Raw genomic sequence first — 27,625 nt, 5'->3', positions numbered from 1 at the left:
CCACTTGAGACCCTGGAGGGGGCAGGATTAAGGGACTGGAGGGGACGTTTATCAACAGGATGGCTCAGATGCCCTCCGCAGCATGTCTATGCTTACGCCACTGACCTGGGCATGAGCCTTCTGGCTGTCACAGTGTGTCCCCATGCTTTACTGCTACTTTTGTGCCTTAGAGAAAGCTGTTTTGAGGTTTTCCTCATGTTGCCGATATCCTTTTATTTTTCTGTATTTTGCCATAAGAAAGGGTAGTGGTTAAGGCCCTGGTCTTGTGCTCCTAAGTCAGGGCTTTCCTCAAAAACACTTACGTTTGGACATAGCATAAGCTATGCCATCTCTATATGTCATCTGAATAACTAAAAGGACTAACTCCTGGCATACGTAGTGTCCCCAAATGTTCAGTATTAGCTGATTTTTTCTTTTTTTTTCCGTGTAAAAATTCTGTTTCTTGACATGCATGCGCACTGCTTGTGTGTGGAGCGGGTGACAGACAAGGACGAGTACAAGACTGACACTGGACCAGCGGCGCTCCAGCGGGGCAGCCACAGGGCCGCCAGCACACAGACCACCTCTGTGACTTAGGAGGAGGGGTAAGAATGACTCCTCGGTGGCTGGCAACGTGTCTGCTGACAGCTGTCCCACCAAGGAAAGACAGCAGTTGTGACGTATGGTTGTAGGTAACCATGGACCTGACGCCCGCAAAGACGGGATCGTGCTCCATGTGTGCTGCTTGAAGCATGGTGTCCTCTGCCACCATGGAACTGCTTTTTTCCACCCCCCTGTTGACCACAGTCTCAGACCAGTGTACTGTTTCCCCAGCAAACTAATGGGTCTTTTAAAAATCAGAGGAAACCCAAGCATCATGGTGCAAGATGCGCTGCAGTACATGAGTGTAACACTCACGTGGCAGACGTGATGTGGGATGCAGTAGCTCTTCTCATTAACAGCAGCATTTATCCTGCCCTTTTCTGCCTGTAGTAGCCTCCCGTTATCCTTATTTAGGATGTGTTAAATGTGAAAATCACTTGCTTATTATTGCTCATCAAAATGTGTAATTATAAAAAATCTGTCAAATATTTCCTGTGAAGATGCAGAATTTGTAAAGCCTTTTTCGGAAAATTACATAGGATAGCCAAAATCTTGGCACTCTGCTCAGCTATTAATTCAAACTATCTGCTGAATATGGTTAGTTCAGATACTGTCACCAAGTTGCAGGTGTTTAATTAAATAAATATATTTGTGATCAGCGGACACATTTTAAAAATCGTAAGTCACACATGTCTTAGGTTACGTATTGGCTTAAGCACCACGGGTGTTGTTCATATTTCCTTAATGTATGGAAATTGCAGAAGAATATGAATAGGCTTAACAGCATATATAGAAGAGTGTTTCTCGCACAGCACTCAATAAGCAAAAAGTGGTGTCTTGTCAAGTATTTTTCTTGAAAGGGTACTCTTTTTTTAAATTGTGCTGTATAGCTCAGTGTATTACTTGCTCAAGCTTGAATTGCTATGAATTAAATAGCCTAATCACTGCTTATTTCAAGTGCGGTGTCCACAAGTGTGAGAGAAGCAGCTGAACAATAGTACGCACCGATACCTGACCCTGTTCTCAATGGGACTTCCTCTTCTATTGCTCTCCCTGCTGAGCCAGCAAGTCAAGCAAAATAACTCATTCTGCTATACAATCACTCCTTTAACTCATTTTGGCAACAGGCTGCTTTATTGTTTATAGCTCTTCAGCCTCCTCTTTTCCAAATGTTGTAATTGTAGCCCAATCACAGCCCCGATTACTGGGATTTTCTCTTTTGATTTTTTTTTTTTTCTTCTAAGATTTCCACTTGGTGAATGTTTCTGGTTTTTGCTTTTTAAAAACGGTGCGTCTTCAACGAGACTGTGGAGTTTTTTAATTTTGCATGCTAATAACCGAAGTGTCCGCTGAAATGATCGCATATTCATCCGGAAACAGGATCAGCCGCTTCAGCGGCAAATTGAAAGTTCCTCCTTCCCCCCGTTCCCCAGCGAAGGGTGGTGTCTGGAAACAGCATTAGTCAGATAAAGCTCTCACCGGACAGTGTCATACTGTACAAAATGCCTTTTATAGTTTTCACAAAATACATTTAGAAAGCTCCATTTTAAATAAAATTAAATTGAAATATTTAAGAAACAGTAGTATAGACTCTTCATCAGAAACGTCAAGCACTGATGCAAAACTTCTGTTGTGAGTCACTGTGTAGATCGACACCAAAACATATTTCAAAGGCTGGCAAATGTGCCAAGAAGTGTTTGTGGTTTTCAGTTATAAATAATTGACTGCTTGGTTAGCCTACAGTTAAACATAATGAAGAAGCCAATGGAAAAGAACTCAAAATGTTTACAAAATTTGCAACACAAAACTAATAGTAAAAAGAAAGTTGTGTTGTAAATGAAATACAAAGACTTTGGTCTGTTTTTACAATCAACAATGGTTAATTCTGATATGTAATTGTAAACAACTTCCAAACACTTATGTTTAAAACTCTGGCAAGCAATTTTTAATTAATTATAGGAATGAGATATTTGTAGTTGAACAAAAAAATGATTTGACTGAAAACACTATAATACAACTAGATCTAAGAACAATTAACTTGTACCTGTCCTAAAGAAATGTATTTATGATGCATGAAAATGTGTATAAAACATCTATAGAATGTTCTGGGAAATATAAATGAAATTAACTTTATTATAGAAATCATTCTGGGAGATTTCTAGGGAAGACAAATACTTACAGTTTGACAAATCGGATTATATCGAAGACACAATCTACCATTTAGCTACCAAATGTTTTTTTCACTTCCTTTCCGCAGTTATCGCTTTCCACATACATACACTTTATCTGCCATCAACTTTATTGGGGGAACAACAGATAAAAGGGGCTTACACGCAGCTAGTGTCTTTTCTTCCAGCTCAGCAATGGAATGATACAAGCTTGCTGCATCAGAGTCCACAATCTGTACAAAGACTGGTAGAAGTATTCGATATAAGTTGATAAAAACTATTCATGGCAGAATCTCTTGCTCACAGGTTATCCTCAACAGACACCAGACCACCTCAGTTTGATAGTCCATCCACAGTTGTTCTTGTTTTTCGTCATAACATACAAACGGCCATATACAAATACACCAAAAAATTACTTAGTTTTTGTTCCATTTAGGATATAACACCGGGCACTTTACATAAGTCCTTTTTTTTTTTTTTTCTTTTTTTTTCAATTTTCTTCAAGTCTTCGTGTGCCAAGAATTATAAGACAGGGCACAATCCCAGTAGAAAAATGTCTCTTTCAGAGTTTCTCTGTTCTTTTTCTTTTTTTTTTTTTTCTTTTTTGTATACAATACTGCTGGACAGCCAACTTTCAGTGGAAAGTCACAAAATGATGTAGCTCTTCTCTTTACTGTAGTCTTGGCCAGTACTGAGACATGTCTGGCTCACTACCTGGGACTTGGACTGGGACAGATACTCCAGGCGAGATGAGACCTGAGGAAAAAAGGTGGAATAATGCATAAGTCATGACTGTGGCTTACACGTCTATTCCTCACAGCAATGTATAAGAAGGACGTGCTAAAGGATATCTGGTGTGCCACATGAAAACAATGGTAATCAGCATGCATCCTCAAAATTTAAGGGAATAATTTAAACGGTACATTGACAAATGACCACAAGAATATCATCTGGTTTATGAAATGAGAGATGTGCATGTGGCAGTATCTTATTTTAAGCAAAGGTGGCAGATTCTGAGTTGAACATTTGTCTGAAATGCAGATGTAACTTGATGTCTCCAAGGTCACCAAGCAAGTACAGATGTATCTTCTGCCTACCTGTTGAGGTGGTGCCAGAAGTTGCCATTGACTGGCTATTCATATGTGCCTGCATATGAGGGGGGGTGTATGTGTCGTAGCTCCGCCCATTCACTGACGGACTGGTGGGCAACATGCAGGAATAGGAGGATGTCTGGCTGGCCACTGGGGGCTACAAGGAAAAAATATATATATTAGCTTCTGAACTATATTGCTTTTGCCTTTTAAGCTAAAAGCAACAAATGCCTAATTTAGTCTTTTAGAATATTTTTTAAAATGTTAATAATTTTAGAATCATGACTCTCAGGATTCACATTAATTCTTGTTGTTGGAACAGTCAGTAATACAGGTTGATTATTATTATTATTATTATTATTATTATTATTATGGTTTTTGTGAACCTGGTTTAACTCAGAGGCCTACAGCGCCTTTCACTCACCTGCATGGGTAGGTTGTTTGCCATGGTGAAGCTTGGCATGGGTGGCAGAGCACTGTATGTGTTTGTAAGGGCGGTATCTGACCTTCCTAGCATGGAGCCCGAGGTGAAAGACACTGCAAAGGAGACAGGTGGGAAAGCAAAGATTAAAATGCTTGTCGTTAAATTTTTACAGAACAATCAAAAAACAATAGCTGTCGGCAGTGAAGCTTTGCGTTTATTTCTACTCTTTAATTCAAAAGGGAACAAGTGACTGAGAATCCTTCACTGGGGCCCCTTAAAGCACCGATGTCTCCACTTGTCTTTGCACTGATAAATGTCCTTTTACTGTGCTGTGCCAGCCCGTGAAACGCTCGACGTTCATCTGAGCGACGTGGCTTTGACATGCTGAGCGGACGGATCCGCGTGTCCCTCCTACCCGGCGTCGTGGGCTGCGGGATGGGCTGATAGACGCTCGTGCTGAAGCTGCTGCTGATAGGAATGTGGCTGGAGGAGTTGCTGGCCTGTCTCCGCTGGTTTCGCAGCTTCTCCTCTCTCCTCCACTTGGCTCTCCGGTTGGAAAACCACACCTGCGAGCACGTGGAACATACCGGGCTGTGAGACGTACCGTAGGCGCGATCTCTCTAATGGCGCGTTAGCGGTCCTCCCTCCCTCCTCTCACCTGTATTCTAGCTTCTGGAAGGTCGATTTTGGCGGCTAGTCTTTCTCTGGCGAAAACGTCTGGATAGTGAGTCCTCTCAAATTCTGAGAAACAGGGAGGAAAATTTCACCAGTGAATTTCACCAGTGAATTTGTAACGAGTCACATACTGTATGTATGTAGTCCGTGTCACACGGCTTCGCAAATTTACACCTGGGTATTTCCAGTGATACTTCTGAAAATCATTCATTTTACTGAGTCGAAAGCCCACGGATAACAAAACAGTTGTGCTCAGCTGGTGTATTTAGTGCGTTGATTTTTTTTTTCCATGCATGAAATTGCATTTATTAACGTTTAGTTCTGACATTTTCAGCGCACTCACTCGCTGTTGCACTTGTGAAAAGCGTGCGTTTTGTTTAGGTCTATAATATTGCAACCAAAGCAAGTCAATAACAAAAATGCGTTCCATTGCTGTAATACGTGTGTTAATATTAATTGAACTTGAATGGTCTATATTCAAGTTTATTTCACACACACACACACACATTTTCAGAACCGCTTGTCCCTTATGGGGTCACGGAGAACCGGAGCCTACCCGGCAACACAGGGCGTAAGGCCGGAGGGGGAGGGGACACACCCAGGACGGGACGCCAGTCCGCCGCAAGGCACCCCAAGCGGGACTTGAACCCCAGACCCACCGGAGAGCAGGACTGCAGTCCAACCCACTGCGCCACCGCACCCCCTAAGTTTATTTCATTTTATGTAAAAAAAAAAAAAAAAAAAAAAAAGTCGCTTGCCCAGGTACCTTTTTCCAGGGCCTCTATCTGCTCCTGGGTGAAGGATGTGCGGTTCCTCTGCAGCTTCCTTTTGAGCTGAAGTCTCATCTGGGTCTCATCCGAATCCTCCCCGTTCGAGCTGATCGAGTTGGTGTTCTCCCCACCGCCGTCCTGTGGCTGGCAGCCATCTGCAGAATGAGAGCATTAACAATGAACTTCAGACCAGCAGTATATACCTCATACCCTTCTTTATTTAGTGAACACCTTCTTCCCGGTCGAGCTTCAAACTGGGCTTCAAGGAGCTTCGAACTGCGGGACAGCAGCGGCAAGCACTCACGCACCACGTCCACTTTTACTGCGAGGAGCCTGGGGACAGTGTGCGTGGGGACGGTGTGTATTGTCCCTTTTCACGTAACACAAGCCAAAGAATCGGGCTTAAGAAGGACTTCAGAGAGGTGCGACAGGAGAAACCCCATTAGTTTGTTTTCAGGCCTCCTTTTTGTTTTGTTCAATGTTGATTAGATTTCGATGATAAGTGCTAGTCAGAAGATCTCTAATTTGAGGCAACAATGCAAACATGCAAATTCTCCACTTTTGACTGGGGCTGGAATTAGAATACCAATACCAACCTTGGGCATTTTTAGTCCTGAGGGGGAGAAAAAAGTAAGGAAACTTGACACTCATTACCTCGTAGGCTGTAATTAAATACTCACTGAAAACAGGCTGTAATTATCTTCGAATGTGTATTTGGATTTAAGGAAAGTGTTCGTTTATTGTTGCTGCTCTGAGGTGAAAGCATTTTGTTCCCGTTTTGGACTTACAACATCCAGGATTTGCTTGGGTTGCACATACGTTCGCTGTCCAACTTTATCCATTAAGTTTTTGCTTTTTTTTGCTTTTTTAAATGCGAATAGGAGCAACCACACTCCAACAGTGTAAAATATTGTGGGAGAAACATTAGGGCTGGATCGTTGCTTCAATGTAAGTCTTTTTTATCATCTTTCTTTGAACAATGGCGGCAGCGCTCAAAGGGTTAACGAAGAAATGTGACAAAATGTGTTTAAAAAAAAAAAAAAAAAAAAACCTTTTGAGGGCATCTGAAATGTTTTAAAACCCAAACTTTCTCCCCCTTTCAAATACCATGATTCTTCAATGGTAGTCACCATATGGGCGTTTGTAGGCCCATTGAGGTGACCACCAACACTTGAATAGAAGGAGCTGCTTTTCACAATGACACAATGCCAGCAGAGTAAGGGAAACCATTAAACTCTCGGGGACAGGGAGGGTTGGCAAACTTTCGTGGGCAGAATTTTTTTAGCACAATTGGAGGAGGTAACAAAAGGATTCTCTCGAGGCGTGCAGTGCCCCACATTGTAGCACGAGGATCCCAGTCAACAGACCTTTCAGTTGCAGTGTGTTAACCTTTATGCACTACTATCATTAATCACTGTCCCCTGGGCCGGCCCGTTCAACGCCAGTTAGGGTTTATACTTTGTATAGGCGATGGGAGAAAGAGCCCTCCGGACACCCTGAATGGGACATCTCTATACGGGCTCCCTGTTTGTTCAACAAAGGCCATGGGGAACAGCGCTACTATGAGTCGATAAGCGTCGACCTGCCGCACTCTGCCCATTTATTGGACCAGAACCTGAAACGCAGCTCGTGAAACACTTGTTATTACTGGCCTATATTAAGCTGGCACATTTGTCCAGCGCGACTCACACTGCTGGATAGCCAACTCTACAATTATTTATCCATTTATATAGCAGGATAAGTGCTTCACTTCAGAGTAAACACCTCGATCAAGGGTACAACGTCTGGGTGGGATTCGAACCAGCAACCTTCACATTGGAAGCCAACACCTCTAACCACTTGGGTGCATGGAAAGGGCTGAGCGGAGCGCGGTTTGGTTTTTAAAGAACTGTATGTAGACTTCACCGCTTTTAGGTAGTGAACGTTGTTTTGGTTAATATTTCAAAGGGAAATAAAAAAACTGAGAGCGATGTGATTTATTGTCAGGATGGACCAGTTAGTGGTGTCCGCTCGGGTACCGGAATGCGCACATCGTGCTGTGCCCTATGGGGGTGGGGGTCGGCCTTGGGGGGGGGGGGTGTCAGAGCGCTAATAACAATGACATTACATCTATAAGGACAAAAGTACAGGTTCATAAAGACGTATGTTCGAATACAAAACGCGTTATTAAATTATTTTAAACACCATTAGCTGTTTAAGATCAGTTTATGAAAGCGTCGACTCCTGCCGATACGACTGTATTATAATAATAATCATAGCAGAAAATCATAAAACCAGTGTATTTCACACGTGCTTATGTTTTTTCGTAGTAAATTATATAATATTTACATTTATTCATTTAGCAGACGCTTTTTTTCTCCCAAACTAAGCGACGTACATCTCAGAGAAATGCAATTTGTACATTAGGAGAAAGAGAGACAACGAATGTTGCAGACAATGTGTGATTCTTAAGTAAACTTTGTTTCTTTCCACTTTATGCACCGATGCTCATCGCACGAGTAGGTGCACAAAACTCAGAATAAACGATTCCTGATCACCTTTCTTACTAATTTTTAAAGGTACACAAAGAGACATTTAGGTACAATACAGGAATAGCGGCTGTGAGCGGACAATGAATATGATCCGTTTTCTTCTGTCCAGAGAAGTCTGTTATAAAATTAAAGTTTTAGTTACGATATGAAACCTCACAATGTGTGGAGAAAAAAAAAAAAAAAAAAAAGATAAATAAGAAGGGACGGACAATTAAGTTATCTTCTTTTAATGTCTCTATGTGAAAGCGCCTAAAAAAGAAGTCCTTTCAGCAGCCTGTGTGTCTGCGCTATTACTTTTTTAGGGTTAATCCGCAAAAAGGAGTGAATGTGAGAGCTATTATCCTGCAGCCAGACCCACTGACGCTGGTTTTGGGATTTGTTTAGGGGGAAAAAAAAAAAAAAAAAAAACGCTGGGAAATAAAATCATTCCCAAGTAACGTGGTGTCTTAATCAGTGAGGCGGAAAACAAGCAAAAAAGATAGCAAACCTAGAGCGGCTTTCTTTGAGCACAGAGACGGATCAAAACAGTGTGGAGAAAGTGTCCAAATCCTATAGAGGGCTTTAGCCCCATATAAGAACAAGATAAGAGAAGACTGCCATACTGATCCCTAAAAAACACTAAATCGCTGGAGAGGCTTTTTTTTCCCCCCTTCTTGGTCGGATAGAGTTGTCTCTTTTGGGGCCCTGTCACTCCCGATGTATCCATTATTTTATTCACTGTTGCGTGGCATTTATCAGATTGGGACCATATTTGTCCCCCCTCTGAGACCTAACCCAGCCGTATGCTTGTGCAGCAAAGGATATTCTTAAGCCCCCTAAAACGCACTTCATACGAAGAAGGGGGGAAAAAAAAAAACAAAAAAAAAAAAAAAACATGTGAACTAAGTTTAATGCGAATAAAAGCTCCCTTTTCCGTTAATTATACATGTACTTTTACTTTTCAGAATAGAAAAAAACTTTTAGCGACAAAAACTTGTAAAGGTAATTACTTGTCCGAAATCTAAAATTTATAAGTAAATTAAAAACGCCGAATTTTGGTATGTAAAATGTTAAGGTAATTACACAAAACGTGAATGTATAAAGTAATGCTGATCATCAGTAGAACTACAGAATATTTTTCTATTACTGGTACTACATATAATATAATATAATACAATATAATATAATATAATAGTTCTATTATTATAAAACACAAACAAAAACAACAGCATCATCAATAATAATTATCACTTTTGTACTATAATTATTTGTTTTTTATATTAATCTAGATATGCACAAGAGTAATAACTAGTAATCTGTCTTTAAACTTAGCTAAATATATGATTATATTATATTTTCTCTCATTTTCTGTAACATTTTACAGCGGCTTGTTTTGTTCAGCAATAACCAGCGATTAGTACAGACAACAGAAGTCTTTTTAATTTCGATGACCTATATATACTGTGGATTCAAACTGAAATATTAGTGTGAATATACTCAAACTTGAATTGGAAAGTTTTTAATTACATTAATTCCTATAATTTAACATCAGTAATTTCTATTTGTTTTTGGAATAGTGATGAGACCAGTTGAAATCCACTAAATTTAATTACATAAATGAATACGCGCCTCCCCATGTGAAGCGACGCAAGGGTTGACAAGGTATCACATTTCTGCTTCTATTAATTTCACTCATTGTCACTGCATTAAATGTATAAGTACGTTCATTTTTTACTAAAAACTGGGAAATATTTACGTGCGTATATAACGTCTTTCGTGCGATTTGTTAGAACTTTGATTTCTGTTTGATAAGACAGTCTATTGTTTTTCAAAATACAAATACGCCACTGAGCTTTTTCCTTCGTGGACCTTCATCACGTACAATCATTTAAAGTGCTGTGAAAACAGACAGACGGTGGAGAAAACACGCATCTCTGTTTAGAGCTACAGGTCACCACCTCAAGTTGCCCACTGTCTGAAAATCGGACCTGTACAATCTTTGCACATTATATTTCACAGGAAGAAGCATCTACACCCAGTCAGTCCTATATTGTTTAATTCTCTTAAAAGTGGCGCGTGTAATTGGCGCGCGGTGCCACGTCGTGTCCAGGGGTTCCTACAGCTGTCTCCTCCAACTAGACGCTCATTCATGTCGCCTTAATGAGAAACAAAACGTCCTCTAATGAGCAATTACATCGCCACGCAACTGTTCCCATAACAAATTCTTGCGTGCGACAGAAACATCCTTTGTACGCGCGTCCCGCGAACTGTTTCACTTTGTCCTCCTCCTCCTCCTCCTCCTATTTCTTCTTCTTCTTCTTCTTCTTCTTCTTCTTCTTCCGAAAGCGAGGGTGTGAGAGGCAGGTAAAAAAATGCGGGCTTGGTGGACGGCCACCTCCACGCACAGTGCTGAGCCGGGGACCCTCATGAGGATTTGTCCTGCGTGCCATTTATTAGAGCCCCCCCCCACCATTAACTGCTATTAATTACTATCGACACTATCAGAGTATGTGAATGTAAAACAATCCCCACAGACAATAGCAACAATCCAGGAATCCTACATCATCAAAAGTGTTGTTCAGCGACTAGGTGGACGTTTCACGGAACGCATCCAAACTATAAACGTTTTCAGTATCAGTAAATATAATTACACAGCATTTGTATCATTACGATACGTAGAAAGGAAATGGTTTGCAGTTTACTCGTTTTACTCGTATCGCATTTGAAACGCTTCATATTTGAAATAAAAATTCGTCAGCGTCTTTAGCCATGCTTTATATCTTATAGAAAGTACTTTTTATACGTTGGAACACCAGAAAAAGACAGCAGCATAAATACACTACAACCAACAGTAGCAAAAAAGCATAACAATAGCAATAATAATGCAAATACCACCACCACCACAACTGCTAATAATAATAATAATAATAATAATAATAATAATAATAATAATAATAATGCTTTGCCTTTTTTTTTTCATGGACACGCATGTTTTTAGTAAAATTGTAACAGCCTTTAATTGAAGCATCTGCATTCTGATTTGCGCTGTGTGAACAAGCACTGCCTTTTTAACACCTATGGAAATGAGCAATAATGAATACGATGAAGTGTTTTTTACCTTGGTTTGGCTGTCCTGGCACCGAGGTTCCCGGGTACCATCCCGGCCGGGTGCCCCACGTCCCTGTTTGACCGTTCAGCATTCTCAGCTTGTCATACATGCCATCTGCACCCATCTGTTGCTTTTCGCTAGCCAGGTTGCGGAGGACTCTGTTTATCGAAGACACCTGAAAGACGAACCCCCCCCCCCCCCACCAAAAAAAGAAAAAAAAAAAAAAAAAAAATTGGAATGAATCAAAGGAGCACTTGTGTGTTTATGTCTCGCGGAGGCACGCGAGCGACACCCCCGCAACATAAACGCATACACCCACTGTGCATCTTGCGCCAGTGTGGACAGGCTGCACGCACACACGCACACACACACAAAAATTATTAATTGAATAAGTGCCAATTAAAGCGTGGGTCATTCCAGTCCGTGTATTAATGCGGCAGTTCACGCGTGGCCTTTCACACTTTTCAGCACCGAAGGCAAAGACCCTGGCGAACTTACACTGGGTATGTTGTCGTTGGTGCAGACCCCCTCCGACAGCAGCCTGTCTCGGATTTCCCACGCGAAGATGGAAGGGCACTCCCTCTTGTACTGGGCGATCTTCCCCACCACTTCAGGGGTCGCTACTCTTGGTTTGCTGCCTCCGATCGCCCTGGGTCTGATGGAGCCCGTCTCATAGTACCTGCCCAGGATTTTACTTACGCACCCGTTCGACACCTGGGTAGAAAACAATAGACACAAATCACATACATTATTTAAGACTATCCTTAAATCTATAAGTAGACTTTCAAACAATGATAAGCTTACGTTTTCATTGTCCAGCACTTGGACTTTTGCATCAGCATGGGTCTATAACACAAGAAATATACCTTAATGGTACGATAACTTAATGTATCCTTTTATATATATAAAACACATCTATTGTTTAAAATAGATATGGATAATCGAATAACATAGTGTAAACTATGCTATGATTAAATTGGAATTTAGGACTAAAAAAGTGCAAAAGGAAAAAAGTCTGAGGTTCATCATTTGTGATGAATAAGCATATGTTTATGCCTCCGTTTTTATTTTTTGAGCTTCTGTGGAAACACAGAGTCGCGTGCGGATAGCGAACAGACAACGATGGAATGCCTGTATAGATTTTACCATGTTTTTTCTTTCTTTTTTTTTTTAAGCAACCATTATTCAAGAGTAGCAATTATAAAGCAGGCGGGGAGCGGTGTTGAACATTTCTTAGGGGAAATGCGCGGAGAATAATCTTCAGCGTTCTCGAATGCAAGTCTCATCACCTGCAGGATCCTGGAGATGTCGCACGGTCGCGCGCCGCTGTGCGCGAGCTCGACTATCTTCTGTCTCGTGGAGTCAGGCAGCGGTCTACCGTTGACAAACACGCCGCCAAGCTGGTTCACACCGCTGTGACCTGGGTAGAGGCAGGGAAACAGCGAGCTCCGTGTTTGTTCCATGCATCACCACGCAATATCGAGAGGAAAAAAAAAAAAAAAAAAAAAAAAAAACGCCTTTCCAGTGACAAACGCAAGCCTCACGCGCAGAGCTACTTTACACCGTCATTCATTGCCAGTGGACTTTATGAAATATTCCAAGGAAGGGTTGCGTCAAACAAACCTGCAAAGTATTCATGACACAACGAAAACACTGCAAAAAAAAAAAAAAAAAAAAAAAAAAAAGAAAAAAAAAAAGAGAGCACGCTGCAAATTGCTCCGCTCCGCGTAATAACGCCCTTACAGCTGTTGTACAGATGTGCCCATTACGAGCGGTGGCCGTCCTCTCCTAAAGTGGTCTTCACTCGACACATCATGCACCACATCGATGAGTAGTCAGCAGCCAAAACGTTTCCCCTACGTCTCACTGTGACCCAAGACACCGTGCCACCGTAAACGCCGGCGAAAAAGAAGCAATAATCGTATTCAATAAAGCTACATCACGCCTTGATCTTCTCTGTTCTATAGCTGCGGCGCCTTATTTGCCCATGTAAAACACCAGCTTGTTGGAAATATGTAAGTCAGCATTCTGGAAAAAGAAAAAAAAACATATTTAAAAGTACTTTTATGAAGAATGAATTTAATTATCATTACCAATAATATCCGGAGAGAAGAGTCCAGGAAGACCAGGACAAGAAGAAGACGCCCGAGCCGAGTCCAGTTGGCGAAGGAGCCTCCCTGGGACAGCTGAGCTTTGCGCCACTTCTCCGCTCCCTTCCCTCGGAAGCCTCCCGTTAAATTGAGTCCAAGAGCACTAGCTCCTTAGCAATAAATAAGCTCCAAATATAGAAGAGGGGGAAATATGATGAGCCTGCCTGACATTTGTCTTTAAAATAAAGCTAGCTGCACGTCAAGTTTGAGCTTAATTTCTGGAAATAGGCGGAAGTCGCCCCGGATCATGCATGGAAGGCTAATTGAAAAGATCAGTGGGAGCACTTGTGGCAGGCATGTCACTTCATGACACCGCTCCGCTTTTGAAAATCGCATCGTCACGACAAATAGTAGCATGATAAAACGACCCTTTCTGTCCGCATTTGGATATCACTCAGACTAAATTGGACTCTACTCATTTACCCTTCAAGGGAGGCTTCATTTTAAGGTAGCCGAGGGCTGTGCGCGGGTACGACAACGAGGGCGCGCCTCATCCTTAATGTATTAAAAGTGACATTCGTTTTTTTTTTTTTTTTTTTTTTTTTTTTCCATGTTAGTATTAAGCAAAGAAGATGCACGGCCATTATTTACACCCTTATCGCGGAGACTTGGTGGGCTGTTACTCTCTCGGTTGCATTATGCAAAAAAATGCAGCAGATCATCTCTGGCAAAGAGCGTTTTAATAAAAAACGGCACAGGTTATAATTGCCAGATAGACGCACGAGCGTTATGTAAATATTGCTGATTAATGCAAATCACAGTATTCCTAAATACATTGTGCTTTCTGAAATAAGATTTCCTTTTCTGTCCTCCTTCATCGGTGTAATTCCTGGATTAACTGGAATTAATTCTTGTCTTGTCTATGAACTGGTTTGCACACAGATAAGTGCGCGCCAGATTTATGGGGCCTTGAACCGTCTCCATTATGGCTCTAAAATAAATCCGCTTGATCGATAAATCAGCCAGATAAAATATAAAAATCAAACTTTCACTGGAATGTCTGGATCTTAATCATGCAATTCCCCACGGTGAGCGCTGTGGATCTTGCCCGGTGGCCATGGCTCTTCAGCCTTGTATTCTATTGCTTGTGAACTAATAGGAAAACATATGGTGTCAATTTGGATGCTCCATACCATATACACCCAGGAGTTATTAGGACAAAGCCCGGAGAGCCCACCGCGACCTTTAAACAAACCGAAGGCCTCAGACGAGTGATATCTCCTCAGCAATTCGCACCGGGGATCACACACCATAACAAACTGGAATCCCATTAACATCAATCGCACACAAATCAGGGCCCAGGCTGTTACACAACTTCTCATTAGAGTCCCTCAATAAAAAAAAAAAAAAAAAAAAAAAAAAGATGCGGGCGGTTAAATGAAATATAAAAACCACCTCTTCTCTTTTCATGCGTGCAATTTATCTGAAAATCTTTAAAAAAATCAGCGACCACGTAATTTAGTAAATAAATCTGGGCGTTGCATTCATTTATTACATTTCATAGACGTTAAAAAAAAAAAAAAATTAACGCGAGAAATAAAAGGGGAGGATTTACTCAACGGTTCGGATACTTGAACCCTCCATTTGCTATGCTGGGGATGACCTAGATTCAAGTGTTTCAGCCTATGTGTAAACTAGGCCATATGTAAAATTCCAAATTACACAAATCATACATGCTTTCTCCCATAAGCGTATTGAGAAAAGCCAACATTATTTGTGGACATACTAAAACATGTTGCAATCCATATGTTCCATTAACCGACACACCTTCATTACAGGAGACACCTCCCAAAAACAATGTACCTTTATTTATTATTATTTCGTCAGCAGCGACATGGCATAAGAATCATACTCAAACTGTTCATAAAGCAATAATATTACGGTAAAATGCTCCTTTTTGGTTGATCACTTATCAGGATAACAGCACGTTTTCCTTTTAGATAATAAAGCAGGACTGGCTCATTTTTTACCTTGCAGGAAAGTGGACGGAGTGAAGTCAGACTTTATTCTGATGCCTCATTTCACGACACTAATGTTCAGCCCCCCCCACATCTGATCCAACATGCAACCTGGCACGAAGTCCTAACATTAATTCAGATGCTTCTGCAATTATTTAATATCAGCTCAAGCAGAAACAACATTGTCCAGCTCCCTTTCCCTCTCTTTCCTTTTCATTCTGTCTCTTACGGATCTCCTCTCCGACACATAAGTACTGTTAATATATAAATGTGTTGCTGCTGCTAAATCAATTTCCAGTTATCATATTGCTAAAAAGCATCCGAGCAGAAGCAGGCTGTATTCACACATCTACATGTTTTACTCTTTTTTTACATGAAGCATTTTTGTGCAGAATAGCGCCGCAAAACAGTTTATTAACTGAACAAAAAATACATTTTAGAAACCTATGAGCTAGTAGTCAGTGAAGAAGAATGTAATTTAAACGAGCGCTATTTCTCAAGCATTTCCATTTTTATTCCTACTTAAATGTTTTGAACAACATAAAAAGTAACCCAAGAAATGTTCAGAACTGTAGGCTCACTGATTCCCCACTTCGCGGGCTCCTAAATCTTAGTAAGACAGTATTTGCCACTTCAGCCTACATAAACGGCATAATAATCACGTGCAGCCAATATTTTCATCTTGATGGATGTTTATGATCAAACCCTATAACAGAAAAATCTTCACTTACTGTTCTGCATCATGGAGGCTACGCCAGAGTCCCACGTGGCTCGGTTATAGTATTCTATATCAGTCATAAAAAAACAATGGCAATGGTCAGTACCGACATATTTACATCTTCATTATAATTCAGTAATTAAAAAACACACATTTCTATATGTCACTTTTTTCAGTGCGTCTTGTGATAGAAAGAAAAAAAAAAAAAACCCACGACGGATAGTCGGTTATACAGCAGTTATTATGTTGGCTGAAATTAATATTTCACATTAAGAGAAACATTTGGATTTGCATAACAAATTGAATGTACTTCAGGGTTAAAAACTTGCCTGGAAACACAGTTGTCTGTCCGCTTAAAACAATTTAATGACTCTCTCATGTGCCGCTCACTAGTTATTGTCTTCCTAGGACAAAGCAAAAAAGTACATTAGTACACCTCTTGCTGAGATGCGTCCTATGTATTTATAATAAAAATTATTATGTTACTGTTTCCGTAACTGCAGAAATTTGCGGATACATTTATACATGTTTGATTTCGTGCAGTAATTTTAGTTTTGAGAAGTCTGAAAGGGCTGATTTCTTAAGGAGTTCGGTATTTCTATGTCTACTCAGGTTAAGCAAGTGCTGAAGAGAACTCAGTCAGTGCTGTTTCCCGGGCCCACTGCTGTTTACCGTTGGCATTATTGGTCTGTGTCTAATTTTTGGGCCGCAAATGTGGCTTCAAGTTTCATCAGCGACTCAAACTTACTATGACTGCGGCCCTGCAAACATTTTTTTTTTTCTTTTCTTTTACTGTCAGAGGATTTTCCCCCCACATTTAATCGCGTCTTCTGCTCCTTTCGTAACAGCTCGAGACCTTAAATAGTTGTGTTTACGGGTGGTGTGTCCCGGTGGGGCGCGTGGCTCCGCACGGGTACGGTGACACACGCGGTGCCGCGCTGCGCTGCGCTGCGCTGCGCTGCCTTGCGACGCGCTGCCCTGCGACGCGCTGCTCGCCCCACCGCTCAGAGGAGTTGGAGCGGGAGGCCTGAGGACACCTCAACAAAGAGCCCGCTCACTTTAACAATGGCTCCCTTTCTGCTTCGATACCAAAACTCAGAAAGCAAAACTCGGGCTCCCTAACTAGCAACAGAGCCTCCAACTAAACGTACCAACAACTCTGTAGAATACAAAGAGCCGAAGGGATCCACCCCCAGCATTGTGCCCCCCCTCCCCCCACCCACTCACCCACTCACCCACCCATCGTCCCCACATACACCCAACAGACACACACCTCCCCAACACCACCACTGTTTCACTGGTTTCTGCCATGACCCGATGCCCGTACCCAAAAGCTTTTTTTTTTTTTGTCCCGTCTTGGGAAATAGAAAAGTAATTTCTTGTTATAAATATCTGGAGGTAATTGTGTTACTGGTCTGGGTTGTTAGGGGTTGTAAAAAGATACAACAGCTCAGCTGGGCGCTCAATTGGAAAAAGACAATCACAATACAGCAGCCATTCAATAGGTTTGCTAAAAAGGAGGCCAGTGAAGAAATAGTCGGAGCATTCATTATCTCTCTTCACGCAAAAAAAAAAAAAAAAAAAAAAAAAAAAATAGTTTTGCAGTCTGTGTGTGTGTGTGTGTGTGTGTGTGTGTTCCCTCGTGCATCCACAAATAAATACACACGCACGCAGACATGCGCAGGTGCACGTGCTCCCGTAAAAACTGTAAATTATGTCAAATACTGATGTGAAGGGCTCTTAAAGCCTCTTTCAGACCATACATTTTAACGCTTTCTCGCAAAACAGCCAATAAAAAAGCCCGGAAATAATGTCTTCAAATGGAGTTTTGTTATGTTGAAGGGTTTGCCTTTAACAGTACAACACACACACACACACACACACACAGACACTGAACAACAACTCCTTTGAACATTGTGCACCCACTTTGAATTTAGCACCTTTCAATTAATATTGTTTTGGTTTTATATTACAATAATACAAAGTAAACGCGAAAGTTATGTGCTTTGTGTTTCTTCTAAATGTTCACTTTAGCCCAGTACTGCTGTTTTATCTGTACTAATGATGGTAAACTTTTTAAAATGTCTATAATTAATAAGAGCAAAAATGGCACCAGAAAGTAATGTTCAATACCATCTTCCCCATCTCTGTCGAGTCTACAGTTCGGTTTGTGATGAATATTTCGCATTTTCTTGTCGGGCTGCGCTATACTTGCTCTGTTAATGATTTATTTAAAGTTGAAAAGTGTGTCCTCAGATGATGAGGTTAACTTAGGCCTGATTTGCATCTCTGTCCTCTTCTAATCTGCAGCTACAGTCGCCTTAATTAAACATGCCCACTGAGGCCGCTGCATCCTTCTTTTACAACATTTAAATTCTGGAGAAAAATGTTGGGAAATTGCTTAATGAAAAGTTGTAAGCTGTGGCAAATGTGCGCTAAAATGTAATGAACATTATCAAGCTACATTTCGTTAGTACCGATTTAGTGATTTGTTTTATTGAAAATGCATAGGTTACCTTATTTTTCTTTTAAAAAGGTAAAAGTTCATTTTTATACAATTAAAATTTGCCATTATGTCTCTGTTTTTTATTGTATTATGCAATGCAGTAGTAATAGTAGCAGCACTTTTTAAGACACACACACATGCACGTTACGAGACAGTGTATATTTTAATTTGAAAATTTTTGAAAAAAATATAAATTATATACACGTGTATATACAAATTCCAATATAATTTGAAATTTTGAAAATATATATTCAGTTTTAAATATTGCTTTTTTTTCTAAATAAAATACCAGATATAGAAATGCATCCTATATTTCCCTTATATGTTAAATGTTCATTTGCAGTCAAAAGTTTTCTGCTCATTTTCTGCTCAGTATGATATACATCTGCGAAATAACGCATAGATACATACATTAATTTTTAAAACATCGATTCCTGATCTTCCTACTCATGACTCTCACGTCTTACTCATTAGTACTAATCTTTTTTCATGAGCGATCTCTCAGAAACTGCCCATAGCACAAGAACCTGGGATCCACTCTGTCATCTGCGAGAATCTTTTCGCTGCTGCTCCGAATGCGCGTTCGCGACAGAAGGGACCGCGCAGTGGAAGTTCTCCAGCGTTTTGTGCGAGAAGCTCGGCTGAGACGCTCTGCCTGTGTGATTCAACCTGACACTCCTCCTCATCGGGTCATTGCGCCCCCATTCTCTGTACACATCAGTCTTGGCCTAATGTGACTTTTTACTCTTAACTGTCATAAATAAGCGTTAAGCTGTCCGCAAACGCAGAGATATTTCAGCGACGCGAGAACATAAATAAGTAGGGAGGCCAACCCTTAAATGCGCCTCCATGTGCGCGCTGAAACTCCACCACACAAACTCCACACCGCGCTTTGGAAGTCCCTCACACGCCACCTACAATGTCCTTATCAAAGGTTGAATCACTGCATCCCTTAAACTCACCGGTAATTTACAACTATCACAGTATCAGTTCCTCACCGGGACTCATCGCTTTATTATTCATAATCAAGATTTCTGTTTGCTCGTGGAAGTACCGTACTAGACTTTAATCTGCGTGGACATATTTCTCCACTGTGTTTGTACGGTTTGCAAGAAGGCGATTCACGTAAGTTGTAACAATGTGTGGAGGTAGAAGCACGAAAAAAAAAAAAAAAAAGTTGCGTGTCAGGGAGATGTGTGAACTCACCTTTCTGTGGCATCCTGCGCCGCTGTCAAAGCCCCTGTCAGGAGTTCTGAAACGCCACTGAGATGGAGTGGGAATGCCGGAGAATTTCTTAAAAGAGTTTGCAGTAAAATAGTTTTTCCCAGTGATCTTCGGTATTAATGGAAATCCCTGCGAAGGAGACAGAGATTGACAATAAAGTGGGATGGCAGGACTGCGGAGAGACTGAAAATGTGCGCTCGAGTGTGTGGGTGAGGGAGAGAGAGAGTGAGAGGGGGAGAGAGAGAGAGAGAGAGAGAGAGAGAGAGAGAGTGGGAGAGAGGGAGAGAGGGAGCGGGAGCGGGAGGAGGGGGAGCACACCTATGCTGATTGGTGATGGTACAAGTGTATTAATGTATGTGTTCCTGGTCCGTGCCTCGCCTCCACCGCTCTTCACTGGCCCATTAGCAGAGCCTGACCTCTGTCATCATCTTCCAGCAAAACACTTCCTCCTGCGCCTCTGCCAGAGCGGGAAACGGGGCCGAGCCAAGCGCTCCCCTTTCAGAACCCACTAATCACTCCACACATGCAAATGCACCTCGCTCACGCGCTAAATATTGCCTCACGCAAACGCGAGCGGGTTGCCTCGAAGCCGCCTATTGGACGGCGGGGTTGTGGGAGCGCGCGCGCGGGCTGCGCTGCTGAGGCCGGAGCGCAGAACACAGCTCGTGCGTCCGGCTCCAGCTCCACATTCTCCACATTCTCCAGCTTCTCCAGCTTCTCCAGCTTCGGCTTCAGCTTCAGCTTCAGCATCGGCGCTCGGCTCTGTCCGCCGCCTTATACTCCACAGTTGTACCGCTTTTTTTTTTTTTGTTGGAAAACGACATGATAATATCCGTTTCATTTACAATGTCAGTTTTCCAGGTTTTCTTCAAAGAAAAAACAAAGAAATCGTCCCGTTGAAACGATAACTGAAGTTTCACGACTTCGGAAAAATAGCGATGTCTCTAATACAGGTGTCTGGGTTTGCTTGGCTCCCTTAATCGCATCAAAATTGTCCCAATCGTAGTATTTTACCGTTAAAAAAAATTATATATATAATATATATATATGTAAGCACTATTTTAAAATGTTTATCTGAACACATTCAATACATTTCTCCTCCCACGTTTTATTTACGTGTGAAAAACGAAACAATCAGAGGTTTACATAATCGCAGGTCACGTATAAACAGTGTCCAGTGACCTACAGTACTTCTGTAAGTGATGGACCTCGCAGCTGGGGGGGGGGTCTGAGAAAGTAGGCCATTGATGGCTGTGCGAAAACCTCTATTTACTTTGTGCATTAAGTGCACTTGTAAACAGCCCCCATGTGTACTTACTAAAACAATCACAAACTTTCCCCACGTGCCTCTGTTGACTTTGCATTTAATGTCACATTTCGGGGAGCGTTTCCTACCCGGTGGCCCCCCCGGTCCACGGAGGACCCCGTGTCCCCCTAACGCTCGGCTGCCCGTTTAGAAAGCAAAGCTCTATTAATTTTCATTGATCATTTCCAAGAAGCAGCGCCTCTTCTGCGGCTGCCAAAAAATAACATGGAAAATAAGTAAATGACTTTGCAGCCGCGGTCGCACAACAGAACTACATTTGCTGAATGCGTGACCATTAAGGCACACCTCAGTACACTCCAAAGCAACCCCTCAGCGCATGCATTTGAGGTTACACTCGGAGCACCAGTCTCAGCTCAGGGTGTTCCAATCATTTATTCCAATGGAGCAGAGCGGGTCGGAAGGACTGGGAAACGCGGGGGGCAGGAGCGGGGGGCCGGTGTAGGAAAATGGGGGAGAAGGAAGGGGGGACAGTGTCGGAACGCGCAAAGCATAAATTGAAGTCGTGGATGCATACACTTGACTTCTCTTGACATGTGAAAAGTGCTAAAAGTCAGAGCTCATCAATAAACTATCTTGAAAGTGAATAAGAGTGCTGACAACCATTGCATTCCGAACTAAAGTACAATGAGGAGACAAACGACACTGCCAAAGAGTTTGCCTCTGAGTGAAAGGACGCCTCAATGGGAGCGGGATAATGAGCGGCCCGGATCGTCATGCACTGTCATCTTGAGTCCTGCAGTGAAGCTGCCACTTCGTCTCATATTTTCAAATAAACTTCTTCACAAAATATTTTTTCTTTCTTTCTTTCTTTCTTTCTTCCTTTCTTTTTTTCTTTCTTATTACTTGTTAGCCCCAGTGCCAATTCTCCTGAAGCCGATGGTTTATAATGGGCTTTCTCCACACTGCTTTGTAGGATAAAATGCATGCTCTGGAAGAAACCCGAAATAAATATGTGGATTTTTTTTTTTTCTGTCTTTCTTTCTTTCTTTCTTTCCTCTGGATTGTGCAGTCACGCTATATGACTGCCCATGCGCTCTTTTTTTAAATGGAAAATGCTGCTTTGCATTTGGGAAGAGAGTCATTACCATAAACGTGCCAGCCTTTCCTGGCATTTTGACTTTTAATTTTGCCTGGACCATGTCGGATATGATCGCAACACGTTGCCATAGTGTTTTTTTCTTTTCTTTTTTCAAAACCGCGAAGTGCATTTTATGGACATTAAAAGGCGTAGGAAACTTCTTGCGCACTGTGAGTATGGATTCACGTGTACGATGAGTGCAAATCAGTAAATCGGTGCTATGTTGTAAAATACAGAAAATATCTAGAAAAAAAACTATGACAGTTAATATTACTTATGGAGTACGTTGTAAAGAAAGATGGTTTCTCACGGCCTGGTTATGTGTTTACAAATTTAGACGGGTTCGGTACAAATATATTGCGCCGCATGCTGTTTGTTGTCAAATTAAATGCGCCTTCTGTTTACACCTGTTGTGGCGGGATGGAAGCTAGAGAATGAATGGAAGCGAAGAAAAACTCAAGTAAAAAGTGTTACAGCGGGCCAAATTATAGACGGCATGCAGAATTAAACTTTTTTATTGAATAATATAATTTTACAGGTGAAAGCCACTCGAAGACGCCGCGTTATGGAAATGACAGAAACGCTTAGTAAGCTTGGTTAATTCGTTTTTTAGTCAGTTGAAGCCATGCAGACTTGCAGCTAATCAGTAACACGGCAACTAAGTTATAGTTAAGATTTAGTACCAACCCGATTTTGTCGTCCTTCACTTCCCCGCAGGGCAGGATCCCAGACGAACCTGTCGCGCACTTAGTTTTATCGGAACCAATAGCTCCAGTAGATATCTCTTATTTCTTTGCACAGCTGTAAATCCACCCTCTTTGTTTCTTTAGGATGACGAGGAGTCCTCTGTTGTCGTTGCCGTTTTTAGCATAATTTGCACGCCGTGCGTTTGCAAGATAACCTCGCCTTCATAATCAGGTAGACTGAAGAGAGTGTTATCACAAACGAAGGAAAAAAAAAAAAAAAAAACAATGAACAAATGAGCTGTCGTTTTAGTCCATCTAGTAGGGGGAAATTTCGGGCAACATCTTCAGGTTACGACTGAGATTTTACAGACTATCAATTAGCCCAATTCGGATTAGCAGCAACTAATGCCGGGGCCTTGAAAAGAAACCCTAATCTTGTCGCTATTTTTCCCCCGGGCAAAGTGGTCTTTGTGGCCCCCTCTAAAAAAGTTTTAAACACACAAAAAAAAAAAATCATAAGGGGAGGGAAATGGTGGTGAATGCGGCTGACGTCATTCTTGGAGAGAGAAAGGTCTATTAGAAAACATCAACAAAAGAGACTGGGTGCGCTGGCTGCCATTGATTTATCGGGGTTTGAGGGAAAGGGGACCGGGGAGCCAATGGGAGCGTCCACAGGGACCTTTATCATCTCAATAATTCTCTAATTGTAGGGCGGGCGGGTGAGTCTCAGATGGAGGGGGTGGAGGTGGGGGAGGGGGGCATGGGGGAGGGGGTGTCCTCGGGCCACAGCGCTATTCTTTTTCGCCTTGCTGGTGTCTGAAGTTATGTGCGGCACGAATGTATAACTGGTGCGGACGTTCGCTCGGTTCTTCAGCTGCGATGTGTCATAGACGCGAGCGCGTTGTGGACGTTAAACGGATGAAATGGCGGCGCTGCGCACCTGTGAGCCTCGCGACGCGGCCCGTCGAAACTTTTCCGTTTGCGAAAGTTCACCGCGGCGCCATTTTAACGCCTCGCGCCGCGGATAATATGTCGGAAATTCATAACGCCCGCCTCTCCGCTCCGCTCGCTCCACTCTTTTCGTCACACTACATTGATTTCAGCCTCTTATTTCTCCGCGTTATTTGTGCTGTCCGCGTTTTCAAGAGCTGATTTATTTCCTTTGAATCAGTTACATCATGAATGACTCGCTAAACCTTTCTCTGGAATCTCAGTCACTCGCTGCCTCACGTCCCAGTTAAGCAGCAGGTAAAACGGCTGTAGCAATAAGGGTATAAAGTACGAGTGCTACGCATATATATGTTCTGTTTTGTGATTAATAACGTTTTAGAACCAAAAAGAAAAATAAATGAGGCAGCGTATATAAATGCGAGATACATTTAACCTGTCATACCGACAATAATAATAGTACAGTATTACATTACACTTAAACTGATGTTACAATGTGTTGAACATGTTTCCCCCGACGCTGTAAATTCTGGAAACTGTAACGTAAATCATAGAAGGTGTTAATAACGCAAAACAGGCTGTCAGCATTAAAATGTAATGAATATAATAAATGTGTGTGGGCCTACTTAAATATTGGCCTAATCGGAAGTTATAATGACTTGTTAACACAGAATCTGTATTAAAATGAACGTTTTATTTTTAGGTGAATATAAAAGAATCTTAAAAACGAGCGATTTTCACATTCTTCAAATGTTTGTTTCGCATTGTTGACAGGTATTATATAGATGAGTTAATGTACAAAAATGTTACGTTTACAGCGTGAGGCTCATTCGCGCTCATTGTATTAAAATCCACGTTGCAAAGCGCTTTTTAATATCTGCAAAATGGTTTTTAACTCGTGTTGTCTCGTTCGGTCTGAAACCTCGAGAAATACACCATTTTGACATGTTTTTCTGTAATGCTTGTGCCTCCGGGATACGTGATGCCTGTTCGTAAATTTGAAAAAGTAGGCTTTATCATTAAAGAGCCAATCTTTAAAATATATCCCTATACACGTTTTTTTTTTTTCTTTCTCTTCTGACCAATTAAAAGTCTAGGAAGCTGAAATAAAAGCCAGGCCAGGATGGAAGAGGAAGAAGTTTGAAGAAGAACTCTTTTTTTTTTTCAGAACTTTCCCACTGGTTTTGGTTATGGCATTTGTGCTTTTATTCATGGTCAGGTGCATTGTTACCCGGGTGGCCGATTGACATGGCTTGTTGTTGACTGTTGTTGTATTTGTTTACATGTACCTGAATGTCTTGCTCAGTCAAGTTTTTCTGGAGAAAGGCCTTTAAACAATTATAATAAGAAGCAAAAATAAGTACAGAAATTGACAAAGCAAACTGGAAGACCAGATTTAAGACAGTTCAATACAAAATACTACTATGCATCTTTTTTACATGTTGAACTGAATGCCGTGTTTATTATTAAGTTTAGTTTATATGCATTTTATCATTACCTCGCTTTTCTAATATTCACTGGTAGATATTCACTTTTAGTTTGTAAGTATTAATACATGAAACATAGTGTAGACTACCAGTATCGTTTCCCCATTGCATTAGTGGTTTTAAAGTACATTGATTCGGAGGAAATAAATAAGTGGAAATACTTCATGCGAGGCATATTTCCAAAACCAAACTTATTCTGTCCAGATTCGCGTCTGTGTGCGTGTGTGACCTGTGAGTTCAGTAATATTTCCATTAGCAATAAGTCATCAAACTCACTGACACACACAGCACCCCTTTAGGGCCCTATTGTATTAAATTATAAAACGTGCGTTTCATAGTAAGTATATCCTGGCAAAAGACTGTCTGGTCGGAGGTAATCGTGTCGCAGCTTTCTTTCTCGGCATGACAGCTGGATAAATACAATCTCCAATAAACATGTCTAATTAGGGAGGTGGATCTCAATGCAGGGTGCTCCGTTTATTGCCCAGGAGCGTTGTTCCCTGGCTCATTCGTCACTTTGCACCTACGTTTTACCAAGATGCTCTAAAAGATTACTGGGGGTCCTCTTAGCCACGGAAATATTTTTCTTACTACTGAAAAAAATCATCTCCTTGGTCTGGGTCTGGTGTAAATATATACACAGACTATGTGCATGCACCGCATACATAGTTACTCTGTGCCACATTGTTACTTCTGACCATTTTTGCCACGTGCAATAATAAAACGACCACAGACTTAACGTTCTACGAATACTCGTAATGCTACATATCCAGTTATTAGACTGAATAGTACGCCGATATCATTAATTTTAAATATCGTCTTCCTCTGAGGATTATGTCTATTTTGACTTGTGTATTAAAACGTGTTCTTTACAGAAAACATTTGTGCTTATATTATTCAGACTTATGATCGCTGCATGATGTGGCACAACAGTTTGCAGTGGACCTGCTAAAGTTTTACACCGTCTAACATCCAGGTTAGGGTTAGGGTGTGACAGAGACTGCTGTAGCCGAGAGTCCATTTTTCCATCGGGTGAAGTCTTTCATTTACATGCCCCTGCCGAGTTAGTAAACTCTGGAAATGAGGTTTGAGACTCCAGTAAGAACTTGCGACTGCAAGTTGAACTGGATTTGCCTCCAGCCCCTCAAAGGCCATACACACGCAGACAGCAGTGGTTACACGTCCCCATCCCAGCTGCGGCACTATGAGTAATCGCAAGTTTTCAAACTTCATCTGCAGGTGTGATTCTGAGCTGTACGGGGTTGTCGCAGACACGACCGGAATCGTTTGTAATTCACTTTAACGTTCCACACGTGGAGAAGATACGTCCCAAGCAAAGACACAGATTCAGCATCATCATCATCATCATCATCATCATGTCTTTCGAACAAGGCAAAACACACAGGTTCATAACAAACCGCGCCCGAACGTACACCCGAACCTGTTCTTGCGAAAACCTCTAAATCCAAAGCAGAACAACCGTCTATCATCACTTCTCTAGTTTTTTCTCAAGGGATCACTGTTTAAGCGCGAATTAAAAACCTACCTCGAAAAGTGCAGATCTCCGCCGAACGAATGAATTTCCAGCACTTGTTTCCACAGCCGAAAAAAAAAAAAAGTCGCGCACAACAAATGATGAGGTTTAGTGTCCAGTTTTTTTTTTTCACACTCGGATTTGCCACAGAGTTAAATGTCAATGAGGATAAAAAAGACGCTGCTTTCCTTACCACTAACTTTCCCTTAATATCAGCCTCAACTTGGCAGTGATTGGCTGGAAGGACGGCGCGACGTCACCCCTGGACAGCGTTCCCTGCGTCTTAAATGGGCACTTGTAGCTTGTATACATGTTTACCATGAAGATATAGTATACACAATACAACATACATACATACATACATACATGCACAGAACAATATTTATTACTATTAATACATACACACAGATATATAATATATATATATATAGGGGTGTATTTATATTTATATATAGGTGTGACTTTAGAGAACTAGTAAAAGTAAGAATTACTACTCTTAGTAAAGAATTACTAAGAGAAGTTTTGAAAGAATTTAAACAGTACTAATTTATTTATTTAAGCCATTTTTAGCATTGTTGTCGGGTCTGTAGCTTGCGTTGCTGTTAAAATATTCATTTTTGTGTAATTAACGTCTCACGTACATATGGCTATGATATTAATACTTTATTCATTTGTAGGCC

At 41.4% G+C, this 27,625-nt stretch overlaps 1 protein-coding gene across 5 annotated transcripts; it reads right to left on the bottom strand.

Annotated features, from left to right (window-relative positions):
- Positions 1–3,335: 3,335 nt before the first annotated feature.
- pax6b (paired box 6b) lies at positions 3,336–27,145 on the bottom strand. Of its 5 annotated transcripts, none has more exons than XM_018763900.1 (14): positions 26,958–27,145; positions 19,868–20,014; positions 16,485–16,559; positions 16,169–16,222; positions 12,619–12,749; positions 12,134–12,175; positions 11,828–12,043; positions 11,339–11,504; positions 5,707–5,865; positions 4,924–5,006; positions 4,681–4,831; positions 4,266–4,378; positions 3,848–3,998; positions 3,336–3,506 (listed from the first exon to the last, which is right to left on the bottom strand). In XM_018763900.1, exons 4-14 carry the CDS (start codon positions 16,179–16,181, stop codon positions 3,421–3,423), a joined length of 1,311 nt encoding a protein of 436 aa, XP_018619416.1. In that variant the 5' UTR covers positions 16,182–16,222; positions 16,485–16,559; positions 19,868–20,014; positions 26,958–27,145; the 3' UTR covers positions 3,336–3,420. The 5 variants fall into 5 exon arrangements, with proteins under 5 accessions (XP_018619416.1, XP_018619417.1, XP_018619418.1 ...); XM_018763901.2 differs by lacking the exon at positions 26,958–27,145 and adding an exon at positions 22,978–23,636; XM_018763902.1 differs by lacking the exon at positions 26,958–27,145 and adding an exon at positions 20,204–20,288.
- Positions 27,146–27,625: the final 480 nt, after the last annotated feature.

The sequence above is a fragment of the Scleropages formosus genome, chromosome 11, assembly GCF_900964775.1.
Source record: "Scleropages formosus chromosome 11, fSclFor1.1, whole genome shotgun sequence".
NCBI classification, from domain to species: domain Eukaryota; kingdom Metazoa; phylum Chordata; class Actinopteri; order Osteoglossiformes; family Osteoglossidae; genus Scleropages; species Scleropages formosus.
The sequence above is the reverse complement of the archived record's forward strand: the minus strand, read 5'-3'. Positions and strand labels throughout refer to the sequence as shown.

Bases quoted from the DNA above. Each gene is read 5' to 3' on its own strand.
- pax6b (XM_018763900.1), bottom strand. The intron at 5,007-5,706 runs GTACCTGGGCAA...CCTGTTTCTCAG, and splicing joins GATAGAGGCCCTGGAAAAAG to AATTTGAGAGGACTCACTAT. The intron at 4,832-4,923 runs GTGAGAGGAGGG...ACGTGCTCGCAG, and splicing joins TTCCAGAAGCTAGAATACAG to GTGTGGTTTTCCAACCGGAG.